This window comes from Elephantulus edwardii, unplaced genomic scaffold (genome assembly GCF_000299155.1).
Source record: "Elephantulus edwardii isolate Elephantulus edwardi_28Jun2011 unplaced genomic scaffold, EleEdw1.0 scaffold00116, whole genome shotgun sequence".
Taxonomy (NCBI): Eukaryota; Metazoa; Chordata; class Mammalia; order Macroscelidea; family Macroscelididae; genus Elephantulus; species Elephantulus edwardii.
In genome coordinates this window covers 6,746,142-6,767,755 of record NW_006399866.1, presented here as the reverse complement: position 1 = coordinate 6,767,755, position 21,614 = coordinate 6,746,142, and the positions used below count along the sequence as shown (strand labels likewise).

The window sequence follows — 21,614 nt, the reverse complement described above, 5'->3', positions numbered from 1 at the left end:
AAAACCCAGCAGAACAAACCCATCAGACATTAGAACATCAGTTCTCAAGGCTTGAAAAGAATCTTCTCTTCTCTGAGATTATTTGGGCAGTGGCCCTACCCTTCAGGCTGGGCATTGACCATGTCTTCTGAATTCTGGGTAAAGATCCCTCAGCCCTGGGCTTCAGGGCACGGAGACAACTCTGCTTCCTCAACTTTGGGCAGCCCATTCTTTGTATCCAGCTGAGTGAAAGCTTTAGTCCATCAGCTTCAGCAGTTCCCATTTTCTGCCCATTGGACACGGAAGCTGTGTCCCCCTGGTATACCGTAATGGTGTCCCCACACTCTGATACTGAGCTGGCATAGGCCTGACTCTGAAACCTAGGAGGCTACGGACCATCCTTTGAAACGGAGAGGGCCCAGTTTCATACTCCTTCCAACAACTCTGCTAGTCTCTGAAGCGCTGCAGGAATGGTCCTTTCCTTTTCTTGGAGAATAAGTTATAACTCCTTCGTCTGGCCTGCCAAATTCAAAGAGACAGTACTCTCTCCTTTCATTCTTTCCCTATCCCCTTCAGTCTAAGCGGATGGGTTTTCCGTCATTGCCCAGAGCCACCAATCACAAGCTTAACAAGATTGCTAATCTCTTTAACAACAACAAAAAAATGTGTAGCTGTATCCTTAATGAACAGTCTAGGCGTGTCCTTAATTTGTACAACAGAATTTTCCAGATTTTTAGTTCTATTTTCATTTTGCAGTTTGTTGTCCATATCTTTCTTCTCATTTTGATTGTAGTGGCATGGAGAAACTGCTTGGCCCTGTTAAGAACTTGTTCAAAAAACTCTTCAGGCAGACATCCAAGTTTGTTACTTTCCTATAAACATTTGAACATAACCAGACAAGGATTCCCCTTCCCCCACTGAATAAAAAAATAATACTGTCTTTGCTCCATTGTGTAATCACATGTTCTTTAAAAAAAAAAGCCTCCACATTTCTTGCAACAATCTTTTGCTGACATCATATGTTTTCTCTATTATGTTCCCTATAGCTCTCCTCGCTTCCAAGCCCTCATTAGAAATGCCTTTGACATCCATAATTCTACCAAAAATTTCTTCAAGATAGTCTAGGCTTTTACTGTCCTTAAAACCCTGTCCTCTTCTATACATGACCCAATTTCAATTCCAATGACCTCTACATTTTAGATATCTAGTAGATACCTTATTCCTGGTACCAAATTCTGTCATGGTTATCTAGTGCTGTTGTGATGGAAATACCCCAAATGAATGGTTTTAATAGACAGAAACCTTGTCACAGTTTAGGAGACTGAGCAAACTCAACATATTGCTGCCAAGTCAGACGTGACTCATAGCTGACCCTCCAGTGGATTTTCAGAGGCTGAAAATCACATCAGAGATTGCTTTTCTTTCTCCTGTGGAGGAGCAAGTGAATTTGAACCATCCACCTTTGGATTGGCAGCACAACTCCTTATCCACTAGGCCATCAGAGCTCTAAATTCAGGATGCTGGCTCTGGGGGAAACTTTTCTGTCAGCCCTGGAGGAAGACCTTTGTCTTTTTAATTTCTGCTCCTGAGGAATCTTCCTATGTGGCATCTCTCTTCTCCCATTTCTGCATCTGTTTGCTTGTTTAATTTCTTTTATACCTTAGAAAAGATTGACTCAAGATACACTCAATACTATTCCTATCTTATTAGCATAACAAAGATAACCTAATCCTGATTGGGACTATAACCACAGCCACAACACAATTTTTTTTGGGGGTCGAGGGCAGGGAAGTTTGAGGCACAATTTAATCCCTAACAAGGGAGGGGTACTAATATTATCATGGTTGAGAATACCACATAGGTTTTCCTTTAATTTGAGGATTTAAAAGTTACACTGATCATTCAAATGCATTTAATAGTGGTTCAAATCCACCATTTACCCTGTAGGAGAAAGATGGGCAGTCTCTTCCAGTGCAGTGTACAGTCTCTGAAAACCCACTGAAGGTTCAGCTATGAGTCAGTTCCAACTCAACAGCACAGAAGTGTGAAGGATGCCCTTTGGAGCCATAGCATTGCTCTGTGCATTAGAGAGCAAAGCGGGCGCTGTGTCTGCTGCCCACTGTCTCTGTTTCCAGAGCTCCCTGTGCTGAGCCTGCAGGGCTGCATTGTTCCCTTGGCCCGGGGTGAGCTTGGTTTTACTCCTTTCTATTCATGTTAAGGCTAGCTGTCACATGGTCAGGCAAGAGGGGCCTGGGAGCCAAAGGATCTTGGCTAGGAAATTTGCTTCACTCACTGTAAACCTTTTTTATTTTATGTCATTAAACCAAAACCAAAAAACAAATTAAAAAGAAAGGCAGGGTGGCTGCCATTGGCTTTAGCGGTACAGACATGAGGCTTACATGTCTCTCTTGCATGAACGCCACCCAGGATCTTGTCTGGATTCTAAGCCTGTGAGGAGGGCCCCGCCATTCTGGGGAGGCTGTGTTGGGCGAGTGTTTCCTTTCTGCCTCTGCTGCCCCATCTGAAAGGAAACCATGGTAGCCATGAAGCCAGCCACTCAGGCTGTCCCAGAGCTACCAGGGACCTGTGTGATCCTCATCCTTGTCCACTGCAAAGTGGTCCCAGCTGTAAAAGGAGGTAGAGCTGAGGTTCCTGGAGACAGTCTTGTAGTTCTACTTTACCATCTCTTGTCTGTCAGAATTAGAACCATCTTACTTTTCTGCCACCTTTCATTCTACTTGCCCTACTCTACTTTGGGGACAGGTGTGTTTCTGAATTTATGCCAGTGTGTGCCATTTCCACCATTTAGCCTCAGTGATAAGTCACTACATGAATGGATGGCATGACCTGTATCTCACACATGTGGTTGGGATCAGATCAGCATTCAACCAGAGAAAGCTGTCTGCTGGTGTCCCCAGCACAGTGAGGGTTCAAAAGGGACTCAGGCATGCCCAAGCCCAGGAATTGCTCTCATGGCATAATCCATTGGTAACTAATTCTGCTGCTAATGTAAAGGCCATTAAAAAAAAAAAAGGTCATTCAAATCCACCAGCTGTTGAAGGAAGAACAGTCTCCTCCAGTGTGATATACAGTCTCAAAATCAAAGAGAATCAGCCATGAATCAGTTCTTACTCAACTTCAGTAAGAGTTTTGTCTTTGGCAGGGGTCGGGGGTGAGACAGAAAGAGTAGAGAAGGACGAGATCCCACCCCATCATGAGTGCACACTGCACCTTCAGCCCATCCAAGATCCTAATGCGCTCAAGGGAAAGTCTGGTGCCTAGTCCCAGTAGCCAGCGCAGAAAGAGAGCAGGGCATGCGCACACAGCCGCATGGCAACAGCGTGGCATGGAGCACACTTATTGGCAGTTAGTTTTCACGTGTGTAGAGGAAGATTTGTGGGATGTGTGAGCGATGTAGGCAGTGTGGGTTTGTGGAAAGAACACAGATTTTGAGTCTGGATGCCTGAGGTGGGATACCAAATCTGCCACTTCAGAGGGAACCTTGGGCAAGTCCCTGAGCTTCCTCACTTCGTCTCCCTCCTGGAACTCAGGACACGGGCCATCACTGTTTTGGGAGCGGGGGGTAGGGGGACACCTTGACATTGACAGAGCACCATTCACATGGTTATGGTGGTGTGTGAACAGAGATTTCTCAGTAGTTGTGGCGCATGTGCCACTGGCATTCAGTGCTATGAAAGACTCAAAGAAAGGACATATTTTGAAGTTAAAATCAATATACATGCCTTCAAGCTGAATTGGGGGCGGGGGGGGAAGTAAATTATTGAAAGGCAAAACCTCTTACAACTCATAAAGACTGGTAGTATGGTGTGTTGAAAATGGAAAGAACTGTGATTAATAAAGAAATTTGAGCTTTAATATTTGTTGTTCCCCTGGCACCAAGCATGAGTCACAGCTTCTGTCCAGGGCCCCTGTCTTCCGATGGTCACCATCCCCTTTGGCCTGTGTCCACCAAGGCTCAGAGCTGGGGCTTTACAGTCTTCTCACTGCAAGAAGAGAGAACAAATGTTTACTCATCGCTCTGGGAGGCAGAGGGGGAACAAGAGAGGGAGGTAGCCGGTGGCAGCTGCACAGCAGGCATGGAAACATTTTCTGGCTCTGCCCCCAGCTTCCCCTCCTGCTTTTCCCTCCTGGGCCCAGGCTGCAGCATGGCAGCAAGCCACCCCAGGGGCTATATCCCACAGAAGCCCTTATTGTCCTCCAGCCGCCTGAACAAAAGCTCTTCTCTGTTCAGGAGCCCGGGAAAGTGTAATTTTGCAGCCCAGACCCCCGTGATGAAGCATCTTCTCTTGGAGAGAGAAGATGGGCATATAAATATTCTCCATCTCTGCCACTCTTTATTTCCCTTGTAAGCAGTCGCCCCATTTCTCCAACTGATGGATTTTCCATCGAAGCTGTGGTGGGAGTTCCCAGCTCTGCAGTCCAGGCAGCCGCTCCTCCACAGTCCCCACATCTCAGTTACCTTTCCTCAGGCCTTGTCTGTCCTCTCTCCCCATTCACTAACCCACCCTGTCCCATGGCCATCACCTCCAGGCTCCCCTCCTCACCCACCACACCTCTCCATGTCTCCAGGGCCTGTGGGCAGGAGACAGTAGCCTCAGTTATGGACTTCATGTTGCACGCATGATCACCACTAAGCCTTTTTTAAAAAAATCAGAACTGGTATTTCCCTTGATGCAACAGTATCCAGGGGGTGACAGATCTCAAGTGCCTTCCATCTCCATAGAAATCCCACCTGCTGCCCACCTTGCCGTGGGTGCCAAGGCCAAGCATGGGGCCCAGCAGCACTCCTTAGCCCAGCACACCAGCTAGTGGAACAAACCAGCCTCCATTTTCACTTGACTTTAAGGCTGAAAGACGAGGGAACGTCTAATTAGTAAAGGACGATCTAATATTAATCACTCCCTTAAAATTGACAAGGGAGGCAGTTCATTTAACCACTTAATTGCTACAGGTTTTTATGGGCTGCTGTTTGCAGACATATTTAATGAAGAAGTTATAAATCTGAGGGAGCTTAAAATTTTAATTTTATACCTAAATATTTTCCTTGTTCTCGTGTTTGTAGTCAATTCTCAAGAGTGCAGTCACGTGGGATGTTCTTTAAATGAACATATTTGCTAACTGGCGTGATTTCAGTTTTTAAAACATTGGTTCCAGCAATTAGGCATTTTTTTTTTCAGTTCCCAAATGACTAGAGAAATTCGTCTTGATTATAATTGCTCTTAGCCACGCATATCTAATTTGTGTCTTTTTAAGTGTTAATTAGTAAACAGTTTGAGCTGACATCTTTATGTGTTTGTGTGTTGAAAAATGGGGCTTATTGCTTATTTAGCTTGGGGCCGATTCCACCAGCATTTACGTCATGACACTTGAGGTGAAAGTAATGAAAACACATTTGGCAGTGCAAGGGAGAAAAAGACATTTTGAGCACAACTTTTGGACATCCGTTTCTAAGGGTTCCTGTGAATCTATCTGTGAGGTTACAGTGGGTCTGGGACCTAGCTACTACAGGCAAAAAGTGAGGCCCAAGAATTCTGTAGTGGTAATGAAATGGCAGAGTCCCAATTTTATAAAAGCAGAATGTTCATATCCCAGTACAATTGTTCATTCTTCCTACTTTTGGAAAGCGTTCATTGTGCTTATTAATGCGAAAGAATTTTGTGTCGTGAGATGTCGCAGTGACACTTGCGGTCCCTTTCCACCATCTAGTGGCCATATCTTAAACTGCAACAGGAAAATAAGGGCTCTTCTATCTACCACAAAGCCAGCTGCAAAACCTCACTGTCGGGCAGAGTTCCTAGGTCTGTAAATCTTTTACCAGAGGAGACTGCCTCGTCCTTCTTCCATTAACTGGCTGGTGAATTCAAACGGCTGACGTTTAGGTTACCAATGCTTAAGCTACGGCACTAGAGTTGCTGTGAACAGAAACTGACTCAATGACAGTGGGTGGGCACTCTACCCAAGAGACCTAGTGGTGCAGTAGTTAAAGTGCTCATCTTCTAACCAGAAGGTCAGTGATTCAAACCCACCAGCTGTTCCTCAGGAGAAAGATGTGACAATCTGCTTCTCTGAATGTTCTTGTTACATATCTGCAACACCAACTCATAGCTGAGCTTCCAGTGGGTTTTCAGAAGCTGTAAATTGCATGGGAGGAGATTGCCCACCCTACTCCTGTGCAGCAGCTGGTGGATTTGAACCATTCAAACCTTGTAAGTTGGAAACACAGCACCTCACCGCTAGACCACAGATCTCCCTCCATAGAGACTGGGAATCCTATGGGGCAGTTCTATGTACTCTGTCCTAAAAGGGGCATCATGACTTGCAATCCACTCAGTGGCAATGAATTTGGTTGTGGCTTTTCGTTTCTTTACCTGTGAGAGTTAACATTTCCCAGAATTATTCTCTTCTGCCTCCTACCCATTTTCCATTCAGGAAGCTAAGATGTCAGGAGGTGGAATTCTGCCTATAGAGTTTGAGATTAAAGTTAGTTGAGTGTTAACTTGTTCTTGTCTTTATGTTACCCTGCAACAGGGTCACTGACTAAAATCTTAACCACACCATCGCACTGAGGGGAGCTCATTCCAGCCTAGAAAGCTAATAATTAAGTGGAAGGCCTCTCTGTCAGGACAAGTAGAATAGCTGCTTTTGGCCTATGGAAAGTAGCATGGGGTCCACTGTCTCGTAGACTCTTTGGGCATCTGGCCACCGGTCAGAAGTGCTGTTCTGTATGTAGCCCAGACACGATGAGCTATTGTCCCATCAATTCAGCGGGTTTTTTGCAGTTTGTCTTCATAAGCATCAATCGGGATTGATCTTTTAGATATCCAGTGTCTTCTCCCTGGGTACAGAGATTGTACAGATTTATAATAAAAATGCAGAAAGCGAGAGAAGCCTGTAAAGATGAAACTCCCACCGCCCCACTTCTCAGACACACATGCAGTGATGCGGGTCTCACAGTGTAACTTCCTGTGCACGTAGCAGTATATCTTTGTCATCTGTCAGCTTGAACTGATCTCCCTCATTCTTTTTAATGGCTCTGCCTTGTTCTCATATATGATTGTGCCATAATTTACTTAACCAATCCTCTATTGATTGACTTCTGAGTTGTTTCGATTATTCCTTTCTACACTGTGCAGTACGTTTCCTTGTGTGTGTCTTTGCTCCGGCATGTCTTTCTTTTAAAAAGTACACATTCTTATTTTGCCTCTCAAGTAGGTTGAGGCTGTCTGAATGCCCACTACAGTGAAGGCCCCAGCCTATTGCCCTGGTTCTCACTAAGCATTGCTGTGATTAGCAGTAACTAAGCTTTGCTGGTTGTGTTAATATTTGACATTGTTGATTCATCATCTTGAATTCTTTTTGAAGTTGAAATCTTTTCATTTGTATTTCTTTCATATATTACTTCCATGTCCTTTGCCTGATTTCTCTTATTCATTTATTTCATTCCTTTTTAACTGCATTCTGTTTTTAGAAATAGTTATCTTTTCTCTGTCATATTAAAAAACATGCAAACACACCCCAAACGTACCCATACCCCCAAATACACACCCACACACCATATAAACACCCACCCCAAACACATCCCACATACATGCCCCACACACATACACTACACACACCTCCCCACATACACAGTCCATACACACATACCACACATATGCCCACACATACTCCATACACCTCACACATACACCCAAAACTTACCCCATACTCTCACACACACACACACACACACACACACACACACAGTCCAGTATCTTCACTTTGGGGGCATATTCTGATATGTACAGATTTTTTAAATTTCTGTGGGCAATTATTTTCTTTGTTTTAATGTTTTTACATCATACTTTTTAAAAATTATGATCAGATTGACTACTGAAAATATTTTAAAAATCCCTATTTTCTAGTCTTTTCTATTTTAGTTTATTAAATATTAACTTTTCCACTTCTTAATCCCTATGAAATTAATTAGAAGATAAGAATAAAACTCGCTTTATTTTGTCCTAAACTATTCATCAGTTTTCTTGGTGCTCATTATAGTTCTCTTTCTTTGAGTGACTTTTAAATGATATTTTTTCCACACATTTTCATATATAAGTAATCAATGGATATATTTCTTGGCTCTGTCCTTCTAAGTTATTCCGTTTTTCTATTACTGCTACACTGTTTTGAAATCCTATGACTTTAGAATATGCTTTAATATATTGTAGGATTAATTCCCACTTGTTAATCATTTTCCCTCAGAATTTAAAACATTTGTATTTACGTGATTATTCTTGCAGTTTCTCTTGAGAACAGTGGGCAGTGGAAGGGATCCAAAAGATCTAGGTTTGTACTGTGATTGCATTTAGTCAGTGGATCCAGTCTGTGGACATAGAGTTAATCAGCATTTTTTTTTAAATTTAGGTTGTTTATTTTTCATTTCAATGAACATTTACAGAGATTTTGGGATTCCGTTCATTCATTGTTGCACCCCTCTAATCAGCATTTTAAGGAGAGAGTCTCTCTGCCAGGAACAGGGGATCCTCATGTCCCCCAGGTTTTTCTTTGGGACCCTCAGCAGAGTGGGGTGGTTTCTCTGTAGAGATTTCTCTTACAAATTATTTCTGAGTGTCTTACGTTATTTTTCCTCTTATGAGTGTGATTTCTTCATTATATTTTTTCATTTTTTATATATAAAGTCATTGATTTTTGCATATTATTTTCAGAGCTGGTTATCTTACTGACTCCTCTTCCTGTTTCTAATGGTCTTTCAGCTGCTTTTCTTCGACCTTCCACCAAGCAGTTATGTCACCTCCAAACCCTGCAGCCAGGCCCCTTCCTTGCCAAGTGTATCTCCCTCCCTTTATGCTGGCACCTTCAGATCCCCGAGCCACCTCATCTCACTCACGCCTTTAATGAGAAGTTTCTAGTTTCAATATTAACTCCCAGTGTTGCTTTTCAGTTTGCTGTATATAGACATATCTTTTTTATCATGTTAAAAAATTAGCCATCTATGCCTATTTTTCTAAATGTTTTTATCAGGAATGGAGGGTGGCATTTGATAAATGTCTTTTAATCATCTATTGAGATGATCATATATTTTTCTCCATGGGCATATTAATATGGTGAATTATATTAATAGAGTTCCTAATTCTGAGAGCCTTGCTGCCTTCCCCCCCACCCCCACCTCCCCGCGTCGGTCTCCTCAGCAGCCATGCTGGCTAAGCAGCAGCCACAAAGGTTTGCCCCCATGGTGGCCCGGATACTGTCGTGTAAAGAAGATTGCATGGCTGAGCCCCTTGAAATGAAATGGAATCAGAGATGGTGTTTAGCAGACAGAATTGCCTGCCCAGGTTGCCGTTGTGCCTTGGACACCTGCTGGGGCAAAATTCAAGTCAAGGTGAATATTTGACCTTTTGCAAGTCCTTCATAAGAGGATTTATCTCTTTTTAAGTTTTAAATAGGCTAGTGTATTATTAGGGAGCTCTGGTGACTTAGTAGTAAGGAGTTGCACTGCCAACCTGCAGACGAGTGGTTTGGATCCATCAGCTGCTCCATGGGAGAAAGATGGGAAGTCTCCTTCTGTGGGATTTACAGCCTCTGAAACCCTGCTCAAGGGTCAGCTGGAAGTCAGTTCCTATGTGACAGTAATATCTCTTTTTTTTATTAATTTTAATGAAAGTTTACAGAGACTTAGGGTTTCCAGTAGTTCATTGTTGCACTTTTCTGCCTACCCAACCTCTTCCCCCCAACTCACTCTTTTCCTTGAAAAGAAAAAGAAAAACTCTTTCATTCTTATGCAGTCCCTCCCAAGTTCATCCCACTATGCAGCCTTCACTCTGGATTTCTATAATGACAAGAATACCCATTCATATATCCCTTTTAAACAGTTCTCTCCCTCATCTGTTCAATGCAGTATACATCATTCCTCCCCTCCTTTTCTGGCTTCCCTCAACCCTCATGTCAGTCCCATTTTACAACAGTGGCCCTGTGCAATGTTTGTCCTTTTGTGGCTGAGATATTTCACTCAGCATAATCACTTGTTATGCGTCAGAGAGTTGGACAATGACTAGAGAGGATAGGAGGAAAATTAATGCCTTTGAGCTGCGGTGCTGGAGAAGAGTATTGAATGTACCATGGACTGCTAAGAAAACAAACAGGTTCATCCTGGAGAGGGTTAAACTGGGCTGCTCCTTGGAGGCAAGGGTTCAGAGGCTTCGTCTGACATACTTTGGACATGTTGCAAGGGGAGACCAGTCCTTGGAGAGGGACATCATGCTTGGGAGGGTGGAGGGACAGCACAGGAGGGGAAGACCCTCTGTGAGGTAGATTGATTCAGTGACTGGAGTAATCAGGGTTGGAGTGTCAGAGGCAGTGAGATTGGCACAGGACAGAGCAGGGTTTAGGGCTGTTGTACATAGGGTCGCTGTGAGTGACAGGCAACTGGACGACACATAACAACAACAATGTCCTCCAGGGTCACCCATTTTGAATAATATTGCATGAGTTCCTTGTTTTTCAATGCTAGCATTCCATTGTGTGAATATACCAGAGCTTCTCTACCCATTCGTTTATTGATGGGCACTTTAGTTGTTTCCAGCTCTTTGCTATTGCAAACAAAGCTGCAATAAACATGGGTGTGCATGTGACAGTAATATCTTTTTAAAGGACCTATTAGAAGCTTGCTGCACGGATGAAAATAATGAGCATAAATACAAGACGGAGGTCAGGGAGGGAGGCTCCTTCCCAGAGTGATCACACAGCCTCTGGTTTTCCCCCAGAACTCTGACCTGGGAAACAGGCCCCTTGAGTTAGCTTCTGTAGATAATGGAGGGAGAACTCTTTGACAGGAGTGAATTCTCTATTTCTTATTTTTCCCAGCACTAGCTGGTGCCTTCTGAAAGGCTGCCTGGCCATGGATACCCCTCAGCAGCCTGAGTGGCAAGACACATTGATCATGCACCGGACTTTGGTCAGGGCCTGCTCTCCTGCTCCGCCACAAAAAGTGCTCGCTCCCGTTATTTTCTTGAAGCATGTGGCCTTCTCTGCCTGTCATCCATTTTCCTACTTTTTTAATAGTCGTGGGCACAAAAAAAAATGTTTCACTTTCTTGCTAACTTTGTTCCCAGTAAATCCCTTTCACAGGCAGAAAGTCACAATGATAGCGTGGCAGGTGCATCCTGCCCTCCAGGGCAGTTTAGGAAGTGGGGACATGGAAAGCACGTGCCCCTCGAAAGAAAGCAGCCTCCACTCACCTGTGTGACGCTGGCGGGGGCTGTGTGTGAATACAGGTCCAGAATTGCCGTATCCGCCTGGATTTTCAATGTTGTTGTTATGTACCATCATATTGACTACAACTCATAGCGACCCTATCAGCAACAGGTTTGAGCCTTGTCCTATCCTACACCATCCTTACAATCTCTGGCATGTCCACTGTTACAGTCACTGTGTCAATCCACTTGAGAGGGTCTTCCTCTCTTTCTCTGACCCTCCAATTTCTCAGTATGGTGTCTTTCTGCAAGGACTTGCCCCTCCTGTCAATATGCCCAAAGTATGTGACACCACCTTTCTCCATCCTTGCCTCTCAGGAGCGCTCTGGTTGCACTTCCTCCAGGGTTGGGTTGGTTTTCTGGCAGCCCGTGGGATATCCAGTGCTCTTTACCAAACCCACAGATTAGAGGCATAGATTTTTCTTCGGTCTTTCTTATTCATTGTCCAACTTTCAGATGCACAAGAAGCTTTCAGATGCATAGGAAGCAACTGAAAATACCGTGACTTGAAAAGACTAAAGGGACGCTTTAGTCTTTGAACTGATGTCGTTGCTTCATAGCACTTTGGAGAGGTCCTCTCAAACAGCACATTTTCCTAGTACAACATGTTTTGATATCTTGACTGTTGCTAGCGTGCTTTCAACTTAAAAAACAAAACAAAAACCCCTAAACTCAAACCCATTGCCATCGAGTAGAAGCAGGAAAATGTTGGCATTTCAAGCAGCCTCTCGGCTTCTCAGTATTGATAACTCACTGTTTTTAAGCACCATGTGGGCCAGTACTGTGTAGCTTCCGTCCTGTGGTCTAGCACCCAGAGACCCGGATCACACACAGCCCATCGTCGTTAATCATCTGCAGTGACGATTGATGATGTGTGTGCTGCGCAGCCAAGCTCTGGGCTCAGAACCCTGAGCACATGGTAATGGCACCACAGATAGGGCCCGCCGCACAGTTAGTCTGCAAGGTTGTTGTAATATAGAAGGTTCCAGGACCTTCGCCCAGCAGCAGAGAGGGCTGGCAGTGCTTCCACAAATGACTGGAAACCAGAATGATCCCCCACTTGCAAAGGCCAGAACCTGATCTGTCATTCACTCAACCCTTCCACGCATCCATCCGTCCATCTCTCCTACCACCCAACTACTCATCCATTACTCTGTATATTCATCCATTCTTCTCTGCTCATCCATTCATCCATCTGTCCATCCACCCAGCTATCCACTCCTGCCCACCCCCATTCACCTCTCCTCTTGTCACCATTCTCGGACTCCGGGCTGTGACCCCCAACAAGCTCTGTAACTGCAGGAGTGGCTGAGACTCCCTCCCTACCCTAAACTGTGGAAAGTGCTGTGGATTCCAGAGAGAGGAGCACACCCCAAACCAGTGCCCCTTTAACTGAGCATTAAAAGAAGGGTAGGAGTTTGCCACCAGAGGGAGAAGGAGTGTCCCAAACAAAAGGAACCAAGAGCACCAAGGGGTGACTTCCCTTCCAGTTTGGGAAATGGTGCTGGGGGAGATCTGAGGTGCTGCATGGAGAACAACCTCCCCTCTGGGCCAGTGGTGCCTGGGCCCTTGGTGAAGGGGACTCTCCTGGGGTGACAGGCAGCTCAGGACAACAGATACCCCTCAGAGACGGTGCCACAGTGCCACCATCCCCTTCCAGGAAGCCAGTCTCAGGAGAGGAAAGAGAGGTGGGTATGCTTGAGAATTGATGGAAATGCTAGATTCTTTGCATAGAAGATGGAGGGTGTGAGTTAGTGGGCTGGCCTGTGTTCATTCAACACCTTTCCAGGTCCCCTCTCTGTTCTGGGCTGCGTTCTGGGTGCTGTGTCAGCTGTGGAGACAAAGCAGTGCCCAGACAGACATGCATCCTAAGACACATGTGCCAGTGGGTCTTGGGGGTCCTTGTTCACCCCCACAACTGGGTTAGAGCTCCAGAGCTGCACAGGGCACCAGAATGGAGGCACAGAGGTGGCTCCCCAGAAGGTTTGCAGGATTCTTGATGGCTCTGGGGTTGTCATGAGACCCAGCAGACAGCATGGTGGCCAAGAGGTTGACCTGGAGCCACACAGGGTCTCCCAGATGTGTCCCAAGCCTGTGTGGCCTTGGTCAGGCTGCTCAGCTTCTCCGAGCTTTGGTTTGCTCACATGTGGTAACAGACCAGCTTCCTAGAAGGATGACGGTTCAGGGAGGCGAGGTCTCTGTCCTCGGCACAGTGCCGGTTCCGTGGAGACCCAAGAGCAGCCACTCTGGCCACTCTTCCCCATCCTCCATGGGCCCTGCTGGAGGGTCTCACTAATGTAGAAGGAGGGAGGCTATGCTCTGAAATGACCCCCATGGTACAAGGAGAGTGCTCCTCTCTTCCTCAAGTATCTGGACATGCTGGCTCTTCCTTCACATAAAGACATTTACATGCCTGTCAAGACCTCTGACTTCCTCCCTCCCTCCCCATCAGGGGTCTCTGTGGGCTCGACATCCTAGTGTGAAATGAGAACTCCCCGGGAAACAGAATCAGGCCATGAAGCCTGTCCTTGCTCTGGTCCCCAGTCCCCACATCAGTAGGACACAAGCGGGACTTTCATCTAGGGGCCTGGTTAGAACATGGATACCCACTCCTACTGAATCAGTGTCTGAATCAGAATCTGAAATTCCCCGAAGCGATGCCAGTGCGTCTGTGTTGTGACCCTGTGTGGGAGCTGCGCTCCAGTCCCTCCCATCATGGTTACCAGACTCTGCAGGATGGTCTCAGTGCCCACCTCCTGGCCCTTGCCTCTTTCCCATCAGGCTGGGTTCCAGAAGTCAGGCCTCAGGAGAAAGATGCAGAGCCATCCTGAGGGGCTGAAGCCTCCCAGAGAGAAATTCTGGAATTCCCAGAGGCAGTAGAACTGTGAGCTGAGGCATCACAGATTCAGAAATGGCTCACAGCACTCTGGGTGTTGGAGTTCCTGGGGCCTGGGGCTAGAGCACAGAACAGACTGGGAGAGGCTCAGGAGAAGCAGATGGGACCTTCTGGAACCCCCTTTGCAGAACCTCAGCCCTCATCTGGTTGTCAGGCTGGGCCCACTGCTGCCCTTGGGACCCTCCCTGACAGCCAAAGCCACTCTTACGGGTCCATCTGCCCCTGAACTCGACTCCTCCTCCTTGACCTGTAATCAGCCCTTTATTGTGCTCCTGGCCCTCCTTTCATGCCACCTGTCCTCACCTGGCCAGCCTGCTGAGACCCAGCCCTGTCCTCTGGAAGGAACCCTTCCCAGATCTGCTCCCCACTGCCCGTCTGACCCCACCTCTGAATTGCTAGGAGCTCTGAGTCAGAGGGTGCAGTGGTGGGGTGTTGTTTGGGTGCAGACACTTGTCCTGCTGCCCGTTTCTTCTCCATCCTACAACTCTGTGACCTAGATCAGCCCCCTATCTGCTTACCCTGTGACCACAAGCAAGTAAGCCCTTCTCTGGGCCTCAGTTTCCTCATTTACAAAATGAAGTTTTAAAATAACCTCTTACAACATATTTCGTTCTCAAGTTGTGTGATTAATTTGATAGTTACCAGACAGTGTTTAAAGGCGGGACGGGGGGGGGGGGCGGGGAAGAGACTCGCCGTTTCCCTTCTTTCTTCCTCTGATATATTTGGTCAAGGCAGCTCTGGTGGCATGGTCCCTGAGAAGGTGTGCTGCTAACCCACAAGTGGTTCGACTCCACCAAGGGCCCTGTGGGAGAAAGATGGATCATCCACCTCCATGATCCTTACAGTTCAGACTTGAGGACAATGAGAGATGTAGCTAAGGTTGTCAGGCAGCGATCCTCCACCCTGCCTAACCATGAGAATCATCTGGGGTGCTTTTCACACTTACTGGTGACTGCGACTCCCTACCCCCACCCCTGGGAGGGACCTCAACATCACGGACTTGGATTAAAGCTTTCTTGCTTCTGATATACAGCCAGAACTGGGAAACCATTCTTTCTAGGTGCTTTCACATGCATTGTCCTGGTTGATTCTCACAGAACCTTTGTAGAGCAGGCAGGGCAGCTTTTATGGATTGTGACTGCACCAATGGGCTCGAGTATGCCAAAGCAGATGAGGATGGCACAGGATGGGACGGGTCTCAGAGCTGTTGTTCACGGGCCCCTATGTGCTGGCTCAATGGCACCTAACAACAACAGTAAGGGGCCTAGTGGTGAGGAGTTGCAGTGTCAACCCCAAATGCACACAGTTTGAATCCACCAGCTGCCCCAAGGAAAAAGCTGAGCAATCCCTCTGGTACAGTTTACTGCCACCGAAAACCTGCTGGAGGCTCAGCTCAGTCCCAGCTCAATAGTGCGTAACAACGCAATTAAAGCAGTGGTAAGGAGCACTGTCAACCCAAAGGCATGCAGTTCGGATCTGCCAGCAGCTGCACGGTAAAACGATGGACACGCTCCTCCCATGCAGCTTCCAGCTTCTGAAAGCCTGCTGTAGGGTCAGGTGTGGGTCAGTTATGACTCAATAACACATAGCAGCCAGAACATTTTAGCTCATAAGGGAGCTCTGGTGGCTTCCTTGGTAGCATGTCGTGCTGCTAACAAAAAAAGCTTGGAGTAGTTAGCTAATGGTTCGAATCCACCAGCAGCTCAGCAGGAAAAAGATAGACAATCTCCTCCAGTTAAGATTTTTGTCGCTTCAGAAATATAGGGTCACTGTGAGTCAAAATTAAGGGGAACTGATTGAGTGAGAGACCCCATTTTTCAGCTGAGAAGACAAGTCTATTGACTGGACATTGAACTAGCCATTAAAAAATGCTTTTGAAATCCGCGACTCTTGGCACCAAGGTTTGAGACGCCTGATGCAGTCAGTGGCAGGGTCCTCGGATCAAAGGTACTGCTCCCAGGGCCCCTGGAAAGCGCCCTGACAATGAAGTCGCTTCCTGAGAGGCTGCTGGGGCCTGGAGCGTCCATGTTATTGTAATGGTGGCTTCTTACCACCAGAGGGCGCCCTCGCACAGGACTGACTGTTCGGCTGGGCTCGGCTCTGCTACGTGAACCCAAATGCTTTTTAATTGAAAAATTTTTTTAATTCAAAAAGGATTTGCTGTTTGTATTCGAGTGCAGGTTTTCCTTATGCAGGCGGATAATGTCTTGAGTAAACAGATATCTGGATCCAAATCCACCTTCAAAGGTACTCGCTGTTTGCCCAAGGGGGCGAGAGGGCTTCCAGAAGCGGCCCTAGTCTCTTGGGCAAACACTTTCGGGACAAGCAATCTCGGGCAGAGGACAGCGTCTGTGGGAAGGGTTATCCGCAGCCTAAGGGGGATTATGTCGGGGGACATATATTGAAATTTCATTTGGGGAGTTTGGGAAAACAAGGGGTGGGAGCAGTGCTTTTCTGCAGCTTCCAGGATAACCTAAAAAGGGGGGGGGAATCCCAAGAGTGAGGTGCTCCCAGGGCAGGGGAAGTGTAGGACGGGGAGTGGGCCCCTGGTCTCCTATATACTCAGACTGGGAACAGGCAAAATGCAAGTAGCTCTTCTTTGCTCCTTGCAGCCTCCAAATTTGAGTGAAATAGGAATTTAACAGGTCATCCTTGAAGGCTTATCTACTATCCCCCCGGGCACTTTGTTCCAACCCCTGCCCACACAGATCCCATGTGCACTCCTGCAAGCCACAGTCCTCCTTGGCTTAGAAATATCCTGCTCCCACCCATCTCTCCCCTACCTTCCCACTCAGGAAGCCACAGACTCCCCTCTGGACCTGTTTGCAGTTCCCAGGTTTGCAGTTCCCAGGTCTGCAGTTCCCAGGTCTGCAGCTCGTGCAGCTCATGGCCCATGCTCACCAGCTCTCAACACTCAGCCTCCCTTCATTTGCCTTCTGCTGCCAAACAGCCCTCAGTAAACCAAAGGGCCAGGCTGCCCTTGTGTCCCTATGCCTGTCCCAGGTCCTTTGGCACCTTTACAGAGCCCACACAGTCTACCAAAGAGGCAGGCATGCCCACCACTGAGAACTGTCTACCTCTGTGTTTGGCATCACCATACTGGTGGCCGGCCCTGGTCTTCCCTTCGTTTAAGGGACTGTGTCACTTCTGCTGCCTTCCCAGGCATCACTAACCTACATCCAAAGTGGAGCCTGTCTCTAACCTTCACCCCCACTCCTAACAGCACCAGGTGGTCTCCAGACACCTTAGTGGCCATTCCAACCAGTTTCTGTGGCAGAGGCTCTGCTCACACCTCCCCACCACCTGTCTCCTCCTCATCCCTTAGGTACCCCCTCACAGGGGCCACACCATGAGCCCTCCATTGTCCTCACAGGCGTGGACCTGTCAGCTTGTCTTCTGACCTTGTGTGTTTTTATCCCAACACTCCCACAAATTAGAAGTCCAGTTACCCCCAAGTACCTGCGATTCTCAGCTTCTTATCTGTGTTCCTCCCCATGCTCCTCCGGGACCTCACGCCAGCAAATGACAAAACTTTACCCATGTCCTTTCCCTCCCATGTTGGGTAGTGGCCTAACCACACCCCCCCACACACACACACAAACACACACCCTGCTGTCCCAAGAGTAACGATCATTCTTGTTGCTCCACTTCTGTTTAACAGACTGAGCTGGTCCCCGCCTCCATCCCTTCCCACTCTCTGTCCATGGCTTCTGGAACCAAGCTTCTCATCAGAATAAACCTTTGCAGAATAATCCACACGTTCCTCAACCATCTCCCACCCGCCCCCAGCAGCTCTGGCAGCAGCATTCATGTTGGAATCAGGGGAGCGGGGTGTGTGTGTGTGTGCATGAGTGCACACCTGGTTAGGAATGACTGGCTTTGCTGGTGTGGGTATTACGACCCTTGAAAACGAAAAGCTGGCTAAAACTCATGCTGACCTCGGGCCCTGCAGCCGTCCACCCTCGTCCCCCACCCTCATGCTGGGTTAGGCCCATCAGCTCGCAGAGCAGAGCGCCTTCTCCCCTCTGTGCCCGCACACCTGCTGTTTTCTCTCCTCTTCGCCCTTCCCCTTATTGTGGCTTAGTGGCAGAGAATAGTACTGGCAGCACAGAGGTACACAGTTTTAATCAACCAGCTGCTCTGCAGGAGAAAGGTAGGTAGTCTCCTCCCCTGCAATTTACAGCCTTTCAAAACCCTCTGGAGAGTCATCTATGAGTCAGTTCCAACAACAATTCTGCACCCCAGACAGCCTTCTCTTCCATTTAAAACTCAGTTAAAATGGTACCTGTTCATTGATGGTCTGGCTCCCTCCAGGCTATAGAGCAGCTGTGACCTCAGAAGTGCTGTCCATGTGTCCCATGTGCCAGATTCATCCCAGGCCACAGCGCTCAGCACTGGTTAGTTGTCATGAGTAAAAAAGTATCAAAGCCAAGGAGGAAATGGATTTGTTGGGGTTACCTGCCATGCACTTAACCGACGAGCCACAAGGTGGCAGCATCATCCTGGGCTTTGCTCAGAGCCGTACCTCGTGCTGCATCACTTTCCACTTGGGGTTATGGGAGCTGGAGTCCCAGACCATGTTCTGTGTCCTGGTCATTTAGGGAACAGGAGCTTGAGGACCTGAGAGTTGTTTTGACTAATTATACTGAATATTCATTGTGTGAACACTTGGAACCAAGAAAGATCAGGCAAGGTCCTTACCCACCCTATTCCATCTTCACAGCTATCCCTGGAAGAGATCCTCACCCCAAGTTAGAGTTCGCTGAGGCTCAGAGGAGAGGTCACCTGGGGCCAGCCTGCAATGTCAAATCCTTCCTTCCCTAGTGCTCTTAATTGCAGATGCAGTGTACAGGACCATGGCTCCATAATTTCCCCTCCTGGCCCTTTGCCCCTGGTGGCTTCAAACTCGGGGGACTCACCCCACTGTTCACACAGGGATCGGCCAGCCCAGCCTTCAGTGCTCCTCAACCCCAGACAAGATCACTGTGGGCCTGTCCATCCCATCCTGCCCTGTGGGACTCTCAGTAGGAGCGGCCAGGGTAACAGCCGTGATTGTGGGTGGGTGCCCTGCCAGTTCCTCCCCTCGAGTGACGCTGATATCCTGCTCTGAGCCTAGTGCCCCTCAGTGCCACAGCTACCCTCCTGCCTACATGGTCACCCTGGCTGCAGGCAGTCACTCCAAGTGGTCAAGGTCTGCACCTGGTAGCCTCAGGGGATGAGGTGGGCAGGACACTAGACCCCACCACTGAGCTGGAGTCTGCAGCACCCCCTGGGTGGGTTCCTAGGACACCACTCTCCCAGTGATCATCCCCTCACTGAGCAGACTCCCTCTCCCTCTCTGAGTCCATTATGGGGGGGTCCCAGGGCAGCTGGCATCATGCAGAGGTTGAGGTCAACTCAGGCAGCTCCACTTCCACCTATGTGTGTGTGAGGAAGCCCTGGGAATTTTGCTGAAAGATTTTTATGTAATTCCAAGATATTGACAACCAGTATAAGCCCTTCATTCGTAAAGTCCATACGATCATGGGGTAGCCTGCCAGACCCTGCCCCAGAGCCTCAGACCCTCAGAGTCCACCCTCCAGCCTGGCAGGCCTGTCTCCCCGGGGATGGCCACTCCTGCCCTGCCTCGGTAGAACCTGCTCCTCTGCCTGGACACCTCTGCCCACATTGGCTGCTGAGAGCCCAACTGGCATTCTAGGAGAAGCTCACGTGCCCCACCACCGTCCTTCCCCCTGCTGTCAGAGCCCTGCCCTGCATCCATCAGACCTAGACCTGCCTCTGCCCCTTCCTGTAGCTCGGTTCCTACACACGAGGGTCAGGCTCTGGCACAGCCAGGCTCTTGGACCAGGGAGGCAACGTGAGCTGGTCAAGGACAGGACAGGCCTGGGACAGGGATGTGAAGCCAGGCTGCTGCTCATGCCATGGCTGTGATGATGTAGGAGCTTCACAGGGGACCCAGGCCTCCAGGAGACGCTCCAGAAGCCCCTTCCATGTGTCCTGTGCCTTCACAGTGTCTGTCACAGGCATTGTGACTGGAAACCAGACCACCCGGCCACTCCGGACAGTAGCAGCGGAGGATGCCCTTTGCCTTGTGATTGAACCCCAACCTTAAGTCACGTTCAGAGTCAAGTCCAAAGACTGATCATTTATTAGCATGTGACCATCTCCCTTCAAAGCAGCAGCTATGAGAGTGGGACAGGGATGCTCACCTTGTGTTTGCTGTGCCATGGGCACACTTTGGAGGGAGTAGAGCAGGGTCTGTGAGAGGTACCACTGTCCCCAAGCCTAACAGCCTCCAGCAGCAGAGGCACGTGGACCCCTGGGTCATTCAGCAAACGCGAGCAGACCCCTTCCGTGGACACTCAGGGGGAAGCACTGCTGACCCCAGCCCTGCCCGCCGTCTCCATGGTCAGGTGCCCAGCAAGGTGACCGGCCCTTGTCCTGTCTGAGGTGTGTATGTGTAAGGTTTCTCTGGGTTCCTGTGGACTGACCATGCCCCTCTGTCCCCCTCTCCCCGCAGTACGAGTACAGCTTCCGCACGGAGCAGAGCGCCGCGGCCAGGCTGCCGCCCAGCCCCACCCGGTGTCAGCAGGTCTCGCAGTCCTGAGATGACAGTTGTGAGGAGCCGTGGGGACAGGGACAAGCCTCCTGCCCAGACTACTGACGGGGGCCACTGGGGCTGCGGTCACCCCTCCGTCCGTCCCTCCTGACCCCTCAACCCTCAGCCAGAGCCCTCCTCGCGTGCCCTGGGGCCTTGTCTCCAAGACTCTGGACTTCTGAGTTGTTACGTTCTTCGTCATCATCATTGGCTTGCCTGACATGACACCCCAGCCTCCCTGGGGCCCTTGTTCATAACCTCAACTAATCTGTGCTGTAGCAGCCAGCAGCTCCTAATGTGTCTGTGTAATGACTAGTCGGCAAAGCCCTTTCACGCCACAGGAGTCACCCTAAAGGAGTGGGTGGCACCTGCTCCCCAGCCCTGACACTACTGTGGGAGACCCCCAGAGCCCAGGCTTTCAGGGGGGCAGCTTTGCACAGGCCCTTCCACCTTGCCAGTGACCTTGGTCCAAGGCTGCCTCAGGCAAGCTGCTGGGCTGATGGGACTGAGTACTCTGGGCACTTGCCTCAAACCTGAGAAAGCTCAGTGCCGAGAAGCTGACAGCCCCTGGAATGGCCGGGAGCCCCGCGCCTGGCCCTGTGTGGACATCGTGTGGCCTCTGTGACGTTATACTCCAAGTGTCCAGAGCCGAGGAGCAGCAGGCACCAGACTTCCTGGGACAAGATACCAGCCATCCTGGGAGAGGGCTGCGGGTGACCGCGTGGAATGTGAGTTTTGCTGCCCAAGGTGCTGTGCCCTTCTGGTTCACTCCCTTCCCCCTCAAGGGCGGGAATGCCCATGTGCCAACTGCAGCTCTAACTGCCTCTGCTGGTGCCCTGACTCCAGTTGCCACAGGGAAAGGGCCACCCAG

The 21,614-nt window shown here is 48.8% G+C and overlaps 1 protein-coding gene across 1 annotated transcript in view; it reads left to right on the top strand.

The window, feature by feature from the left end:
- MVB12B (multivesicular body subunit 12B) overlaps positions 1–20,760 on the top strand; it is a 245,076-nt gene extending 224,316 nt beyond the window's left edge. The window contains exon 9 of the mRNA XM_006892550.1: positions 20,666–20,760. Within this exon, the coding sequence (XP_006892612.1) occupies positions 20,666–20,752 (87 nt within the window). The 3' untranslated portion in view covers positions 20,753–20,760. The remainder of the gene's footprint in view (positions 1–20,665) is intronic.
- The last annotated feature ends 854 nt before the right edge of the window (positions 20,761–21,614 follow it).